The sequence below is a fragment of the Punctularia strigosozonata genome, assembly GCF_000264995.1.
Source record: "Punctularia strigosozonata HHB-11173 SS5 unplaced genomic scaffold PUNSTscaffold_2, whole genome shotgun sequence".
Taxonomy (NCBI): Eukaryota; Fungi; Basidiomycota; class Agaricomycetes; order Corticiales; family Punctulariaceae; genus Punctularia; species Punctularia strigosozonata.
Window position 1 is genome coordinate 2802691 of NW_006767434.1, and position 17716 is coordinate 2820406.

The 17716-nt window shown below is 55.2% G+C and overlaps 4 protein-coding genes across 4 annotated transcripts; 2 read left to right on the top strand and 2 right to left on the bottom strand.

Annotated features, from left to right (window-relative positions):
- Positions 1-79: 79 nt before the first annotated feature.
- PUNSTDRAFT_141568 (uncharacterized protein) lies at positions 80-3065 on the bottom strand (the record flags this gene model as incomplete). The annotated part of the gene is made up of 6 exons (XM_007380553.1): positions 80-1747; positions 1802-2077; positions 2129-2257; positions 2306-2525; positions 2574-2674; positions 2724-3065. 6 exons carry the CDS (start codon positions 3063-3065, stop codon positions 116-118), a joined length of 2700 nt encoding a protein of 899 aa, XP_007380615.1. The 3' UTR covers positions 80-115.
- A 3524-nt stretch (positions 3066-6589) lies between these two features.
- Positions 6590-7358, top strand: PUNSTDRAFT_131271 (uncharacterized protein; the record flags this gene model as incomplete). Its single annotated transcript, XM_007380554.1, has 4 exons — positions 6590-6749; positions 6803-7090; positions 7158-7236; positions 7289-7358. 4 exons carry the CDS (start codon positions 6590-6592, stop codon positions 7356-7358), a joined length of 597 nt encoding a protein of 198 aa, XP_007380616.1.
- Positions 7359-7836: 478 nt separating this feature from the next.
- PUNSTDRAFT_131272 (uncharacterized protein) lies at positions 7837-8736 on the top strand (the record flags this gene model as incomplete). Its single annotated transcript, XM_007380555.1, has 2 exons — positions 7837-8230; positions 8291-8736. 2 exons carry the CDS (start codon positions 7837-7839, stop codon positions 8734-8736), a joined length of 840 nt encoding a protein of 279 aa, XP_007380617.1.
- Positions 8737-9150: 414 nt separating this feature from the next.
- PUNSTDRAFT_111377 (uncharacterized protein) lies at positions 9151-9725 on the bottom strand (the record flags this gene model as incomplete). Its single annotated transcript, XM_007380556.1, has 3 exons — positions 9151-9174; positions 9229-9282; positions 9333-9725. 3 exons carry the CDS (start codon positions 9723-9725, stop codon positions 9151-9153), a joined length of 471 nt encoding a protein of 156 aa, XP_007380618.1.
- Between the last annotated feature and the right edge of the window lie 7991 nt (positions 9726-17716).

Genomic DNA, 17716 nt, shown 5'->3' on the forward strand with positions numbered 1-17716 from the left:
GCCACTCGTGTTGACCACATACCCGCCACATTCTTTCCAGAGACCATGGCACACCAACAGAAGTTTTCGATGCACAAGACTAATATTCTCTGTCACGCCATCTGCACCGACCGTTCTACATCCGCCGAGCTATCCGTGGACGTGCCGAGGTCACCAGATGCGGGCTATCGAGGCAAGACAACGTGGGGAGGATGGGCCGTAGGCCCACAGAGACCTGCGCACGGACGCTATCGCGCAATTCGCGGCCTCGGTCCCAGTCCATGGCCTGATCGCCGCGGTATTCGACCGTGCTGGACGACGCCGCGAGGCCTGCGGTGCCAAAAAGAACCTTGTCTCGCGGTCCGCCTTCGTTCATAGACCCTGAGTAACAAGGCGGGTGTTGCTGTGGCGAGAGTCTCCGACGGAGCGGCTGAAGAGGATTGTTTCCGGCCGCACGACGCAAGTTCTCCGTAAGGCTTTTCCGTCGTTCTGCTGTAGCGCGTCTCCGCTCTCTTCGTGCCCGGTTGCCCTCACTAGAGGGTAATGAGGTGGCTGGTAGAGAGATAGAAGGAGCGTCTGCGCATCCGCTCTTCTGCTCGTCAGACGAGGGTCTAAGGCGGATCATGGGGATTTCTGGTGATACGCTCAGGAGGCGTCCTGGCTGTAGGTCTGAGGCCCGAGGAGTTGAATCGAAGCGAGTGTCCCATGGACGGCGACGCTTGCAGGTAGGCGAGGGCGAACCACTGCTGAAGGCACGTTTAGCGGGTGTATGGGGTTGACTCGGTATATTGTTCAGGTCCACGAAAGGGGTTTCGTGACGTATGCGACGGGGCACGGAAGTGCGGCGTTCCGTGCCGTCTTTGAGAAGAGCAACGCGTTGTGGGGTCCTAGTTGGAAGAGCGGAACGCATGGGTGACCGACAAGCAGGAATGGTTTTCGGCGTTTTGTCGTCGTTGAACCTACAATGTCGCAGTGTTGATGGACCGGGATCGCCCAAAGGGCTGGTGAGTGGAGTAGGTGGTAGCCGTCGTGAGCCGTCATGCCTGAGATTTGAAGCTGTTTCTGACACGATCCCCTTGAAGCACTGCTCCTGCATCTCGTGGGGGTGGTCGTCAACGTCCATGGCCGGCGAGGGCGGAGAATCAGCTGCAGCCTTGGACACCTGTGATGATGGCTGGGGAGAGCGTATTGGATCGTCGGAGTCAACGCCAGCCAGTGCAGCGAAGAGCTTATGCGCCGTCCTCCCTCTTTCATCATCGTCCTCCGTCTCCTCGTCGCTATCCGCGGCGATCGCCATGCCTCTTCCCGCCTTTTTCTCTCCGCCGTCCTCGCCTGCGACGACCGTCTCCTCGACGTCTAGCTCGGGCATGCGACCCAACACCTCCTCCACAACGACTTTGGCACGGCCATCGAGAGTGTGCCGCATTTGCTCCAAGCGCTTGCGTACACCTGATTGTTCGGCCCAAACCGCCGCATGATCATCCGCATCCGCGCCTTCCAAATTCTTCAAGGCAGCATCGACACCTTCACTGGAATCCACCTTGATGTCAAAGCCATTCCGCTCAAACCACGGAAAATCTACGACGTCTTCGTCCGACGGCAATCGTGCGGTTGGGGATAAACACGGCGCGAAGGCGTGATTGGCATAAGCCCAGTCCAGTCCGTGCAGCGCCGGGACGAGGGTATTCGGAACAACCTGGCGAGGACGGAACATAGAGACGAACTGCTTCAGTTCCGGTAGCGGCGAATGCCGTGACAGCGGCACGAGCTACAATACCTGACCATTAGTGATGGTAACATGACAAGCAAGCAAAACCCGAACCAGGATGTTCACGACTTTCCCATTCCTCAGCTGCTTTTTCACGGTCTGCCGGTAAGTATTCCAACTCTCAGATCCCATAGTGACAGGGTTTATGTATACAATTCTACCGTTGTTTTCCCGTGCTTCCTGGGCAAACATATCGTCGATGGGAGAGCATTGCGCAAACCGTTCGCATGCGTGAAATCGCGTCGATTTCGCGTCACGAGTGATGATAGCGCGCATAAATGGGTCTGAGATATGCGAGAATACGCTATGCTTGTATCGGTCGACGTGAATCTGAAGGACGATGGGTAAGAACCATATAAGGCGCATATAACCTGAACGTACCTTCGAGTCGAAGGCATGAGCTATACCCTTCAGGATGTCTTCGTAGCCCCAGGTCCACGTGTTGAGGAAGAAGAGCGTCTCAGGAGGAAAGAGCTGCACCAGCTCAACCAGACCGAAGGTAGCAACATCCTACGATTTACGTTCGAACAATGCTTCGGGAGGAGGGCACTCGCTTACCTTGGGGGGAACATTGAGGTTGGAGAAGAGACAGGCCGTATCCAGATACACCGCATCAAGTGTTTTCCTGACACCACCATGACCATCGGGGGTGGTGATCGACTGAGGTACGATATAGCGGAGCAAGAATGGATTGCGCTTCAACCCTTCGAGGAAGTAGGGTTCAGCGCGGAAGTCTCCGGTGTGTAACACAGCGCCTTTTGAACCTTCAACGAGGAACCTGCCCAAGTTGTCAGTACCGCGGACTGAGCTCTGGCAGTACACTCACATGACCGCGCCAGGACAATGGTTCGCGTCAATGAGGGTGATGACGACCGATTCCGAATTGTAGAGCTCTATGGCCGTAGGGGTGTGCAACGGGATTGCTCTCTGGATAGACGTCGGTTTGGAGGCTGTTATTCGGGGGATGCAGACACACCAGAAGGTCCCGCGATCCGTGATGGAACGTCGTTCCATCGAGGTGCTTGCGTGGTTCGACCTTCAAGTGCGCGAAGGCTCTTATCTTCTCAGCACGCATCTCCGTTTCGTATAAATTGCGCTCCGCGTACACCTCATATCGAAGAAGCATTTCCTTGGCATCTGGAGAGCATATGATCGTAGCTGCGAACGACTTGGCAGACAGACCGGTGATATGGTCGGAGTGAGTATGGGTAAGGAGATGGAGCGCAGGGACGGTTTCGATGGTTGCGTTTGAGGCGAAAGCGTCCACTCGAATGGAGTACGGCAGAACAAAGGAATTGTAAGGTGTCCCAGGAGGCATGTTGAGTGCCTGCGAAGCTTGTCGTCTTGATGCACGCTATGGGGCGAAGCGTCGATGCTGCGCAACGTCGCCGTGGCGAGAGGCTTTGCTCCGTTCGAGTTGATGCAGGCAAGGAACAATATCTAGATTTCTGCGTCACTCGGCCACAAGATTGGATTCAAGAGGCGAAAATGAGAGACAACGTCAGGGATCTGAACATGTTTTCCGCCACCAGCCCACCCTAATTCACTCACGTGGCGAGTAATACTAAATATGCGTGGGAGTTGATCGAAAGGGTTCGTCACGAATCACCCTCCTTATCAATGTCCAGGGTAGATGATTGTCCGCGAGCCTGACTTGCAACTCATCTTCCCCAGCGCGTTGGGAGAACACGATTGATGTATATTTGCTTTCTCTATCCAGAATACATCGCGGCGATGGGTACTTTGCGGAGCGAAATACTTACGCCACAGAAGACCGCAACGGCCCCGAACTCGTATCCTCATCTGATGGAAATCAGTTTTGAGCTATTTTGTAGGGAAACTGTATTGAATCGCGTGTCCGCGGTTGCATACCGGCGAGAAACAAGAAACTTTGATCGGCAATGTCAGTGGCGTAATTGCTGCCTATTACTGTGCGCCTCGAGCTAAGTACACTCATTGACCGCCATTGGTCTCGGTATGTGCATGTTGCATAGTTCGATGTGACAAGACCCCGGAGGGGGTGCAGATTCTAGGCATCTTTGCAACGCGCGCACACGGCGCTCCATGAAATGGTCGGACTGGCCGACCTACGTCCACTTGGCCTGACGGTCACATCATGTTCCGGTTCTGATAGACGAATGGAGAATGTTAGTTCGCGGCCTCTAGGAATACTGTCGTACGGTAGGTGGACATACTGTCGTGATATCATCGTTCACATCGACGCAATTGTATCCACGGGACGAGAGCATTCTGCGTCGCTAATTGCACATACCCCTGGAGGGAGCGGAGGGACTGGACCGCCGCAAATTCGTCCTCCAGAGTATGACCATGTTCGAGCTGACAATCATTGGCTCTTATTACCTGCTCGCCCGCGGCAGCACGGAAAAGATCTGCCTTCGCTACTTTCCATTGTAGCGAATATAATCATTTTGTCACTCAAACGCGACGGCTGGGAGCGGACGAGAACTGGGTGGCTTACCAAAATTGGTTTAAATTGTTGCAAGAATTGAGAGCGAGCATCGGAACAAGTACCTCGGGAAAACGAGGTCCCTGTCTCGCAGTGAAGCCGGGAACACATGAGATACTTCTTGGGCTACACAGCACCCATGACAGGCTCCATCGATGTATAGATCTGAAATGGTATCAGTAAGCTAATGTGGATGCATGAGTGATGTGCAAGGTACGCACAGGATATACCGCAATGCCCTCGTCTCTATACGCGGTGATACTTCATCATGCCTGGGTCAGAAATAGAGTGAATGTATGTCGCATCGTTTAAGGACGTTGTTCGGGGTGCCAAATAAGACAGTACCGTCAGGCAAACATTCTGATGCAACTAAATCAAGTACCGGCGATTTGATGACCCCGGAGGCACTCGCGAGCCCCCGCCATTGGATGTCGGAGGTGTCGATTAGATCGCAACTTCGCGTCGGTCCGCCGATCAATGTAGGCGTCATATCCCGGGCAGACCGTGATGTTTCTGCGAAATCTGGTCAGGCATACAGAGCCGATGCATATCCCTTAAAAGGCGGAACGTGCTATACGGCGTTTCAGCAAGGGGTTTCTACTACACCAGCATACATGTTGCATGAATGTACTCCCCGGATCCAGGTTATCGTGTCATGGCGTGGTGTAGCAATACTATCCACACGTCTATACTTGAACTATGTTCATCAAGGTTGGGAACGTTGGTTCAATTCAGTGTAAAAGCCACATACGCAGTTGTCGCTGATAACATCACCCAAATTTGTTCATGCATTCCACGACGTCCTGAAAGGCCCATAGTTTCGGGTACACTAGAACAGATACTCATGATATGTGTGGAGAGAAGGCATCGCATGACACCAGGGCCACGGTGCGGACGCAATTGAACTTCGTATTGAGGGTCTCCGAGACAGTATGTACGAGCTTCCGCGGACTGAATCCTCTGGGGTCCCGGGATGACACTGCAGCAATGAGCTGAGATTGTATGCAGGAAGTTCTCGGTATCGAGTTACATAGATCGGAGCCGACCAGCAGAACGTTTTGTGGAAAAAAGGTAGGCGATACCAGTGTCCCCAAAAAGAGTTGACACTGACAGAAAGAGCAAGTCGCGTGGCGCCATCACGCCACGAGTGCGCGCACCGGAGCGGAGGTCACGTGCGGCGGTGCCAGTTTCTTGGTCGCTTCGCTGGCTACTGAGGAGAGTCCCCCCGAGCCGTTTTTTCGTCCTACCCACCTCACCCTCCTAGTAATGAGACTATCCTTATACCGGCACTTGTGTGTCTACAACGACATTGCATTCCTCCTTTCCAATCAAGTTAAGCTACGCGCGCCTGGGTAACCAGGCGCCCTGAGGCGCGACTAGAGTCGAGAACGGTTAACTTCCTGAGTGAGCTCGCCGAGTAGGCCGAGCGGGCGAGTCGTAGCACTCGCCCCCGGCCTACGCCTAAGCCAAAGGCTTCTCCTACCCTCTACGGTGGCTCACCCGGGTGGTTACCGCACCCGACTGCAGGACCGCAGCCCGCCCAAGCCGTGAACCCGGTAATTCCCTATTTTCTTCACGGATATCGCAACCAGCTTGACCATTCCTCGGAGAACCACCGCCTTATCTATCCTGGAAAGATGTAGCAGATTGAGGGGTTCGGACTGGCTACGTGACAAATAACCTTTTCCATACATCGATAGCGTACTAATGCCGCTTCTCCAACAGCAATGTCGAGATGCACTCAACTCCTGTCGTGGCTGCCATCGGCCTTCAACGGTCCCGACAATGCGCTGGCTCCGGGCATATTCTCGGAATCTTGAGGCTTCTTTCTCTTCCATGCTTGGGTCGGATCTACTTGCGTGGACCAATGTCACCCAGCTAAGGATTTCATGACATGTGCAATCTGGCTCTCCGTTCTTCATCTTCTGAGCCACGTGCAACACTTTATTTCCCAAAGACCTCCTCGTACCTTGGAGCGCGCCTTTTCATAGCGTCGTCGGCGCAGGGTAAGCTTCAGTTCTCATGTCTGAACTGAATGCCTCAGGTTTATTGATGGACGATACCTCCGACCTCCCGTCGATGCTATGGCTTCTCTTGACCAGTTGTATCTCGACGCTATGTCTGGGGAGCAGAACTGGGGTTGAGAACAACGCACTCTCATCCTGCTTGGACAGTTGGTTAATCGGTCATGGACGTGACCCGCGGTGTGATGGACTGTAGGCTGACATCATCGTCGCTCTCATCACTCTGGGTGCCAGTGGAGGTCGTTTTCGGTCGGTATCGACCAGTAACAGGGTATAAAAGGGTGTCATCCTGTCCGACAGACGGCAGACTCATACGGAGCCTACTCGAAGCCTTGCACGCATCTCTACGAAATGCACTTCTCTCGTATCATCGCGACATTCTTCGTCGTCGTCACTTTCGGCGCGTTCGTGCTCTCCTCCCCTGCCGTCGACAAAGGGTCGGACACGTCGGAGATCGAGACCACCTTGAAGAATCTCAAGAACAACATTGCCCCGACCTTGTCGGCCATCAGTCAGTCGGTCGTCATCGCCAAAAACCGTTCGCTCAGTCGCGCTTCCATGCAGAGGCGACGCACGCGCATGATATCGCGTCCGCTGCTACCGTCGGGCCCCTCATCGCCGACCTCGTCTCGGAGATTGAGAAGGCCACCTCTTCGCTTGGAACCGTGACCGAGGAACGCTCTCAAGTTGCAGCGAAACGACAGATATCTGACGCGGAACTTGCCGCTCTTGTTTCCGATATCATCAAGGCGAGCCCCAATACAGGGTTCATCTCGAATTTGTTTGCTCAGGCTGGTTTAGGCAGTTGTGGGTGTATTGGAGGGTATTGCATCAGCGCCCGGAATCGCTGCGGTGAGGCCTGTTTGGTTAACATGCGAGCATAAGCGCATAAGACTGAAAAGTGTATAGCTTCTACCAGGACTTGACACGTCCCTTGCTGAATTCCTAGCTGGTCTCGAGACAGTCGTTGCCGGAGTCGTTGCACTCGCTGCTACAATGTGAGTACGCACCTCGGAGGCAAAGTTCAAGGCACTCATATTCGGGAGCTAGCCTCACTGTTGCCTCCGACATCTTCACGGACCTATCCTTGGACCTGACTGCTGCCGCGCTCGGGTTGTGAATTCGACAGGGGTAGTTCGCGACCACAGAATGATTTGTCTGGAAAGTTATCGAGCTTACGGTTGCCAAGTACCTGTACGGGTATCGTGCTCTGTGATCGTCGATTCTCTCTTAATGTTCCCGTTGTATTCGCCACCTGTACCTACCCGTTGTGGTATTCGTTGATTGTAGTGTCGAAGAATGAAGCTTGAGTTGCTATTTCCATACTTGGGCAAGAGGAGGCCTGAGAACACGCCGAGCTTGAAAACGCTCTGGCGCGCACAACCACGATCGGCGTCCCTTCACAACAGCTCACACAAAGCTCTTCAAGCAAAAGCAATCCAGGTACTTGCGAGATGACCACTCCTGCTATCGTCTTCACTCTTTGCGTGAACGATCACGATATTGCACGCGCCGTTGATATCCTTGTACAATCAGACTATCTGATTTTCGATTGCGAGGGTCGAGATCTAGGCGATGAAGGCGGAGCTCTTTCGCTTATGGCCATAGGGACAACCGACGCCGAACAAGTATTCCTCTTCGATGCATTAACCCTAGACGCATCGGGACACCCTGCACAGCGTCTATTCAATCTTCTTCGCGATCCTCGCAAGCGCAAACTTGTATGGGATGGCCGCATGGACTTCATCGAGATATGGTCCGTATACGGGATACCCCTCAACGGTGTGCTCGATTTGCAGATTGTTGAGGTGGTCTCCCGTGTACTGGCGGGCGAAGACGACAACCAACGGTTAGGTCGGATGGCCCGCATGTTGGGCGCGAAGGAGGTCTTTCGAGGAAAGACCCGCTGGAAATATGATGACATTCATCGCCTCTGCGGGATGAATGAGTGCGTGAAGCAATGTGGATTCGGAAGTGACTATACAAAGGATGGTGAGTTTTGCCATATACATCCATAGTCAGCATGAGGTCTGATCGACTGCCATCTGTTAGAGGCTGTTGTTCGGATGCATCGCAATCTCGGTTCAGCCTTCTGGATGGACAGACCTCTTTCTTCTCAGCTTCTTCATTATGCCGCGCAGGATATCAAGATGATTTCCTTGATTTACGAGCACTTCACCACGGCAGGGTTGCTCAAAGACAACATGCTCCCCCTTCTCTTGGACCAGTGCAAGCGTTACGTTTCTCTTCACCAACAGTCAGGGCGGGTAGAACAGGGGAATTCGTTCAGGAGCAACGGCTTTCTCCCCCTCGACATTCTCAAGATGCCTTCTCAGGACCGACGTGTTTGCTCTGGATGCAACAGATTCATATCTGCGAAATATTTCAACGTCGGAGACAAGTGCCGCGTTTGTCAGGCAGTGATACTCAAGGAGATGCTGGCCAGAGACAAGGAGTTAGAGAAGACTCGGAAGACCACCAAGAATAGAGACGCGTAGTTCAGGTAGGTGTGCTCAAATGGCCCTTGCACTACGATACTGACACCTCAGACATCCGCAGACGCGAAAGAGAGTAGAATCTAGCTGTCAAAGCTGCCGGAAGTGTAGAACCCCGGAGAATCAAATGTAAGTGAACGCGATTAAACACTGAATGCGCAACGAGTATAACAGAGGTTTACGGCGTTCACAGAACCCATGCATTCAACCCTTGAGCAGTCGTGATGCCATGTACGAAATCTCAAGTGTCTTCCCTCCTTGCATTTTGATCGCGGACGGTAAGACCTTCCATGGCCAAGGACGATTTTCGTAGTTGTACTAGTAGCAGGTCATTCTCCGATTGACGTTGTATCTTGAAAGTGATATCCTACGTCAGATCCATACAAATACACAAAAGCCGCCAGTAGTTATGACCGTTCACGCCTCCAGCACCCTGTATATCTACAAGGACGATAGTCATAAGCGTTGTCCGGTATATGTACGCGTGATTCTTACCTTGATCATGCCACTTTTTAGATCGTCCAACCGATAGCTCACGTTTTCCACCGTCTACCGAGGAAGTCATGAACAATTTCTGATCAAGCTCGAAAGGCACACACCTGGTGACCGACGTGCTGATTTGCTTGCAGCACCCTCACCTTGCTCTTCTTGGCTTCAAATTCGTTCACCACCCCCACACAGACCTCGCCTTCTCCGACATGCTGGTGATAAATCCCCAATCCCTTATGGCCTTTGAGCTTGGCATCATATAGGGTTATCACATCCCCTGGCAGAATATCGCTCGTTCTGCGCTGCACGGACGGACCCGTTTGAGCATAGATCAGGTACCCATAGACATCTCGCTCCGGTCCGCGAGCTTGAGGCACTTCCCTGAGCACTGCGTTGACAAAGCCAGCATATGATCCGTCTCCGACGAGTGTTTTCTTGGACTTCTCGTGCAGAGCCACCGAGACTTCGTGTAAGAACACACCGACCTTGCCCCAGACGGCCATTAGCTCATCGGGAGAGAGTTGGATGTCGGAGAGTGGTTTCAAAGACGGTTTGGCCGCCAGGGGCGCGGCAGCGGAAGATGGGTAGGTGGTTGAGTCTTCCGACCATGTCGCAGACGCAGCGAGAGATAGGTCACCTTCGTTCGTCGATTCGTTATCAAATCCTAAGGATGGGCTTGCGAGAGAGGGAATGGACGGCAATTCCCACTGGCTCTCCTTAGACTCAAGCGGCGGATGCTCAGGAGCTACGCGTGATGGCGGTGCGCGTTGCGGCCTCCCCGGAGGCGGAGGCGGCGCCTCAGATTCGACGATCACATATTCGGACGCGCTAGGCGCCACCGGAGGGTACGCATGTTGAGACTGTCGGCGAGGTGAAGCCGGCCATCCCGAGTCTGTTGACGATTTGGTTTTTGCGCTCGGCGGGGCGGCGACCGGAACTGGTGGTCGGCCGTGAGGTTGAGGTGGCCGAGACGAAGGGCGCGGAGGTGGCGGTGGCGGCGCCGGTTCATCGCTCGGAGCCGCCATTTGCACCGACGTTCTCCGGGCAGTCCGGGACGGAACCGGCGGAGGGGGAGGTTCCTCTGCATCGCCCTGCTCCGGCACAACATCCTCTAACTCCTTCCGTTCTGTTTTCACATCATCGTGATCGACTTGGTGCGTCGGTATCGTGGGAAGTGCTGGCCTCGCCGGTGGTACGGGTGGCTTGTCTTCCTCAAGGTCCCGTTCATCCTTGACCGCAGCTGCTTCTGGTCGTGGGACAGGGGAGGCTCCAGGAAATATGCCGAACCGCATACCGCCCATGCCAGCTATTTTAGCTGCGATTCGTGCCCTTCTGGCTTGCTCGTCCTCCTCTTCCTCGGGCACTTCCCCTTTGTTCTCGACCTGCTGTCCCGATCGCGCACCCTCTACATCCGCTGTGTTCTCAGGGTCCGGAGCTGGAGCGGGAGCGGCACGCCTGCCAGTTGGGATGGGAGGTGGGGCACCAAATTTAATCCCTCCCAGCTTTGCCATGCGTTCTGCGATAGTGCGGCGCCGAGTCTGCTCAGGATCTTCTTCATCAGGTGAAATTGACTGCTTCTCAGTGCCTTCGTGTGCTGCAACGAGATGGTGCTCTGCTTTCTCTACACCCGGAGAAGGGTGCGCTGAGCTGGGCTGCGATGAGGGACGGTGGAAATGCGGGTCAATAGGATCTATCATAACCGTGATTAGCGACGAGCTTCCGCCGGGTGACGGAAGTGCTGATATTTACCACCCTCTTCTTCGTCCAAAATTTCGTCCTCCTTCTCTCTTGGCGATTCCGGCTCCGGTTCAAGGTGTTCATCCATGCCGGTTGAAACACCTCGCACATATTCCTCCACCGGCGATGCCGGCTCGCTCTGCTCCGTCCCAGTTGCGGTTTCACCTGACGGAGCCCTGCTATGTTCACGAACGTCATGCTGGGGTACAAGCGGCACAACGTCCTCCACGTCCGCTTCCTCCCCAGATGCTGCCGGCTCTGGTTCCGGAGGTGGCGGCGGCGGAATCGGCCTCGAGATCGAATGTCGCACATGTGCTACGCGAGGAGGGGGTGGAGGGGGTTCGACCACTTTGGCTTCTTCGGCAGGAGGCTCTTCTTCATCTTCATATGCGTCGGATTCGTACGCCATCTGCGACAATTGAGGAGGCGGAACAGGTATCGGCACAGCATTTGACACGACGCGATGCATATCGGCACTACGCGGAGGCGGGGCCGGCGGAGGTAGTTCATCCTCTTCCTCTGATTCGTCTGCGTCTGGCGCTGATGCTTCAGAGTCGTGGTATAGCGGTAGACGGGCCGGAGGAACGGGTGGTGCAGACGGTGTCACTGGAGAGGCTGCACGCACGTCCTCCTCCTGCTCCTCAGATTCGCTGCTATCATGCACAGGCGCGTGCGAAGGATCAGCAGGCCTTGCAGAAGACGGAATCGGAGGTGGTACAGGTACACCGCCCCGTTCATCAGGTTCCTCACGAGCCTCATGCGTGCTGGGACGTGATGAGGTTGCAGGCCGAGCGGATAATGGAATCGGGGGAGGTGCTTGGTTCGGTTCTTCGGCTTCTGGTAGAGCAGATGGAGTAGGTCGTATGAACCGAGAAGTATGCCTGTGTCTGACGCTCGAGACCTCATCGTCCACGGCTTCCTCTTCTCCACTACTCGAGACAGGGGGAGGAGCAGGTCGTGTAACTGACGGAGGAGGCACGGAGCGAGGGCCGAAGGGGTTGAAGCCGCCCATCTTAGCCATGCGCTCCGCCAGCGCCCTTTTCCGTGTCGCTTCTTCGTCCTCTTCGATCACAGGGACGAGCTGCTGCTCTGCCTCTCTTGCGCGTTCATGAACATCGAGTTCATCCTCAGCAATATCGCTCTCTTCGGCGGAGCTAAGGTCTTGGTTTTCCGGAGCCACCCGTTCCTCCTGTGTGGCTTCCAGCTCAGGTGGCGCTTCAGGCGTAGTTCCATCGCCAAAAGCGGATGGAGAATGCGCTGTATCATGCTGCACTGTCGGGGGCGGCGATGCAATAAGGGCACCGTTATCACGGATTACTGCTACGGCAGATGCACGCTTAGGTGGAGGAGGAGGCTGCGGCTCTTCGTTCTCGTGGTCGTCAGGAAACTCCTCTTCCGGCTCAGTCGAGGCAGCGAGCGGATGGGAGTCTAGGGAGAGGGAAACAACAGTCAACATCCATTTGAACACAGCAAACGGTATAAACACTGAGGACGAATAGAGAAAACGAAATCAATTACCCGTCTCGCCCACGTCATCTTCCCCATCCAACTCAACGGATACCGATCGCACTATCTCTTGTTGCTCATCCTCAATTGGCCTCGTATCCCTCCTCACCAGCGGCGGCGGCACTCGAGTCCCTTGCTCGACGTGACTGCTGAGCACCGACGATTCCGACGCCTTGCGCTGGGGCGAACCGGAAATCGACCCTCCAGAGGGCTGTCTAAGGGACGGAGACCGCACCGGAAGAGGCGGAGAGCGGGGGCCGCTGGGGGCGAACGGATTTACGCCGCCCATCTTGGCTAGCTTCTCCGCGATCCGCTGCTTTCTGGCAGCCTCTTCGTCTTCTTCGTTATCTTGCTCCTCATGTTCAGCCGGCTCTTGCGTCTCGTGTTGCTCAGTCGCATACTCAAGCGTTGCGTCGGCTTCCTTGGCTGTCCCGTCCTTTGCTTCGTTCTCTTCAGAGCTGACTGGCGGCGAGTGCACCGGAGTGCGCAACGGAGCACCGTCGGTGGGCTCGTCGTGGAATTGAACAGGCGACTCAATCTCAGCATTCGGTTCCGGTTCGGATTCGACGACAGGCATGGCCTGGATGTCCTTCTCGAGATCGTCCTCTAGTTGCTCTGTTGAATGAGTAGGTTCTGCATTCCCGAAAACGCCAGGATGAGCACGAAGCCATAATCAGGAGCGCATTGCTATCTCACCGTCTTTCTCTGCCTTATCTTCTGCTGGTGCCGGCACCTCAGCCACGAGCGTCGCTTTACTCGATCCATCCTCAAGTGAACCCACCACTTCATGCGCGTCAGGGGGTGCAATGGTGAGGTTTGCGCCCTCCTCTCCTTGCGTGGGTGCAGGGTAAGGGTCTTCTACTGGCGGCAGTGGCGGTATCTCGGCGGGCGCAGACTCCTGCGCCGTCTCCTGCGCCTTGGCACCGACAACCTCTGCAATCTCCTCAGGCTTCACGTCTACCTTTGGCTCCTCTGGTTCGTCTTTGGGCGTAGGCATGGGAGATCGAGCGCCTTTCTTTCTCGGCGGCGCAGCTCGACGTGGACCGGCAGGTACAGGCATGGACGTCGGCGCACGATGTTGGGTCGGAGGTGAAGTCTCAGGAGTGGGCGTTTCGGAAATAGGGGCTGGAGGAGGAGGGGCTACGCGAAGTATTGCATCAGTAAAGGGGGCGTATGCTAGGTGGTATCGAACGCACCAATCTCGCGCTCGACGTCCGCTTCGGGAGATAGAAGGGATGACTGACGCGACGGCACTGGCTTGGGCGACACTGTCTCATCTGACGATCATGCATTAGCTCAGACTTCGTGTTTAGTGAGGTGCAATCACCTGGATGAACTTCGGTGGGCACCTCCGGAGTATGCACAGCTGTCAACTTGCATGAGCACACCGTGCAGATATATCGTGATAGAAGTATGCATACCGTCCTCCTGGCGGTTGATCTCCTCCTCTTGAGACTTCTGCTCCACCTCGTGGGGCATCGGCTCAGATTTGGGCTCTTCGTCGGTCTTCTTCTTGACCGGGACGCTGGGCTTCATGCCCATGATCGGTGGGCCCATACCAACACGAGCGCCGCCCAGCCTCGCCATCCTCGCCGCGATCGCCGCCCGCCTCTGCCGTTCCTCCTCCTCGGGATCCTTCTCACCCTCCACTTCTTCATCTACCTTCTTCTCTTCCTCATTTCCGGAGGTCGCATGTTCGCCGGGCCGCAAGTCCCTATTCGCGTCTTCGGCAAATAAGCTAGGAGTAGCGAGCGGGAGCGGCGGGCTCTTGATCGGCGGCTCGCCCTCTTCGCCCGGGCTCTGCGCCGGCTGCGGAGGGGGCTTCCACTTGGGCTTGTCCCCGCTTGGCTTCGGGGGCGGCGCTGGTGCTGGCGCGCCAAATGCACCTCGTCCTTGCAGAGCCGCCATCCGTTCTTTGAGGCTGCCGCCTGCTCGTCCGATAGCCTCCCTCGCGTCCGCGGCGCTCATCCCCGCCTTGGCCGCAGCGGTTGCACCTTCAGCTGAGGCATCTCCACTGGCAGGGGGTGCCGAGGTGGTCGACTGCTGTTGTGCGTCCGGTGACGGAGAACGCGGCTTCCACGTCCGATGCGCGACGCCCGCCGGCTTGGGCTTGGGCGCGGGGGCGGGGGCGGGAGCGGGGCCCTTGTTCTCAAACTGAGCGATGCGGTCGCGCAGCGAGCCGATCTTCTTCGGCGGCGGATCCGACATCGTCGGCGGCGTCGTTGGCGATGATGACGGCGGTCAGAGAACGCAAGGACAGTTGTGTGTGTTCGGTAGTTAGACTCTTGCTCGTCGTCGTGGTCGTGGTACGCGTGATCGGTGTGTCAATGACGTACTGCCCCTCTCAGTAACAGTGACACGACCGACGCACTTTGATTCTCTTCATCCTACACTAGTGTCATGGAACTACACAGTTCGAATCGTGACTCAAGCACCCGTACCTGCCGGTTCAGATAATAACTCATGTCTGGGCGGACTGCATATACTACTTCAATACTCGACATTCGAGCGCTCTGGATGGACATTATTGACCCACCTCTCATGGCTTGGGGAACATTAACCCTGGCTCTGCCAACAGCCAACTGATCTATAGTCCGTAGTTTGATACAAGACCAATAAATTCCGCCAGGCCGACAGCCACCTCTCATACCTCTGGGAAATGTCAGGCACGGGCGCCTATATCGTTCCTTCTTCTCGCTTCACGCGCACGAATCATCTCGGTTGTATCTCAGTGATGGAACGAAAATGCCAAAGTCCGCTACGCCTCTCACACGTACTCCGGTGACTCTAGGACTTGCTCCTTGACGTCGACGGCCGGCGAATTGAGCCTATTGCAACGCTTGTTCATTTCAACATGTCTACGTCTTTGGTCCAGACGAGCACAATGGCCTCAATCACCTTCAGCCCGCCAGCTCTGGAATCGCTATCCAGCGCTAGCCTCTTCGGCGTGTCATCAGTCCCCGTTCCTACAACCCAAGTCTCCGAATTCACCTCGGCGGCGACCACATCAGCTAGTACGGATCCGGAACAGACCCGGACATCAGCGGCTCCTGTGCCGTCATCCTCTCAACAAATCGTCCAGCCAATCCAAAGCAAGCAAGCATCTTATCATACAAACCTCTCGTGTGGTTCCTTACTGATCATACCCCAAGGCGTCATACCAACAACATCAAAGCGATAGCGACACCCGCTATATTAGGCAGCCTTATATTCATCATAATCTTCATATCGTTCTTCACTCGTTCGGTCGCTCGCCGCATATCCGGATGGAGAACCCGCCACCGTGCTCCGCCATCGGCTCAGTTCACCTCCGAGGGCCTTCCCGCTCCCCCATCCAGGATGAAACAGCTGCCTTCTGTGTGGACAGCCATCGAGCACCAGATGCGCACCGATATTCAGCGAACGAAATCTCGACCCACACGCGATATCGAACGAGGAACGGGCGAGCACGGTCGAGCCAAAGATGACGAGGATGCGGAGGCCATGGAACGGGTCAGCGTGATTCTGGCAGGTATTTCACGTATGGGGACGCTAACGATTGCCATCTCTAGGCCATCGCTCTCTCCACGTCTCATACTCCTCCTCATACCGCCCCACGATCACCTATATCCGCGTCAGTCGCTGGCTCCTCATCACCAAAAGCCGGTCCATCCGGTTACGATCGCTCTTCCGACACCATTGATCCACGACGGCACTTAACCCCTCAAATCCAGGAGGAGAGTCGATGATAGCGTCCCTTTTGGACAGCGTGGTCGCTGCCCGGAGCCACTTTTTTCGTGTTGTGTGTGGGTGCCAGTCAATGCCTTGTTGTATTCGCTGATTCCGTCTGGGCAGGTTACCAGTGCCCCTTGAACTCTACATCACGCCGGCACTTCATATGCGTCGCATCGGTGCGCTTATCCTACATCGTAATGAAAAGTGACATGAGGAATTCGCGTTGCTCGAGGATATTACTGCGGGCCATGTCCGAAGCAAGGTCACAATCCGCCAACGATATCTGCGCGGAGGCGCCGGAGAACACTCCGACGTTTCCGATGCGTTTTCTATGGGCACTCATGAGGTTTAGAGAGTCGAGATCAAGCCCTGCATCACAACGGTGCAATGAGATCCAGCGTCTATGGCTGCCATGCATCCCGCACATGTATGCTTACAGTCTTCCGATGAGACGTTCCCGCGTTCTCTGTATGTTCCCAGTCAGTCTCATGATAGCCACGAGTGCTCACACCGGCCATGTCAACCGTATCATCTCAGGATTGCAGTGCATGGATATATATCACCGCCGGCGCTTGCTGTGGCACAGTGAGTGGACCATGACGAGACTATATAGGCGCATACGAGATGAGTCCGGAATGATACATAACAGACCTCAGGAATACAACTCGACGCATCCGTTGACGATCCCTGAAACCAGAACACTGTATACGTCGATTTTCGCCTGCCTTTCCTCGCATTTCATGCTTGGCTGACACGAATTGTGAGTCACGTTAACGCGGAATTCACCAAGGTCCCGGTGAACCCCTTCCCCCTTGACCATGGACCATGGCTTTGAGACGAAGTACGATGCTTTGTTTTCCCTTTTCTCTGGGACATACCGGAATATTCATGATGTGCCCGCTCCTAAGGATAATGCCTCTCCGATGTATCGATGTCACCATCTGGTAGGCAAGATGAGGCTGTGATTGCGGTGGCCTTAACTTGGACTGTGGCTTTGTACGTCTGAGCTTAGTATATCAAGGTACACTCGTCTTGCATTTGCCTCAGGTCACTTTTCTCCCAGCTGCTACCCCGAGCGTTCCGGTCAGTTCTTCAACGACATGCAACGCAGTGCGAACGATGCATTTGACGAACACGCTTCATAGATGTCTACAAAATCCAGCAACTCCAGTAAAGGCCAACACGGCCGCTGTAGCTGCGGCGCGCATCTTGAAGAACAAGACGTCCGAGTAACCGCATGCTCCAGACAGTGCGGGTGGGAACAAAGTTATCAACGGTTAACCCTCAACGAATCGCTAAGCCGAAAGTCGGCCACTAAGCGAGGCATCCTTGACCCCAGCTCTAGTTCCGTATCATCGAAGGAGGAAAAGAATCAACCCGCCCGCTGCCTTGTCGATGTTGCAGAGCGCGGGCAGCTCGCGAGTCCACCGGTAGTTACGGCTCCACAACAGGAGCACACGAAGAAGCCGGACGTAACTGTTACGAGGCATGATGGCTGTGGAAAGGCGCGATCGGATGGAACGGCCTCTACGCTAGA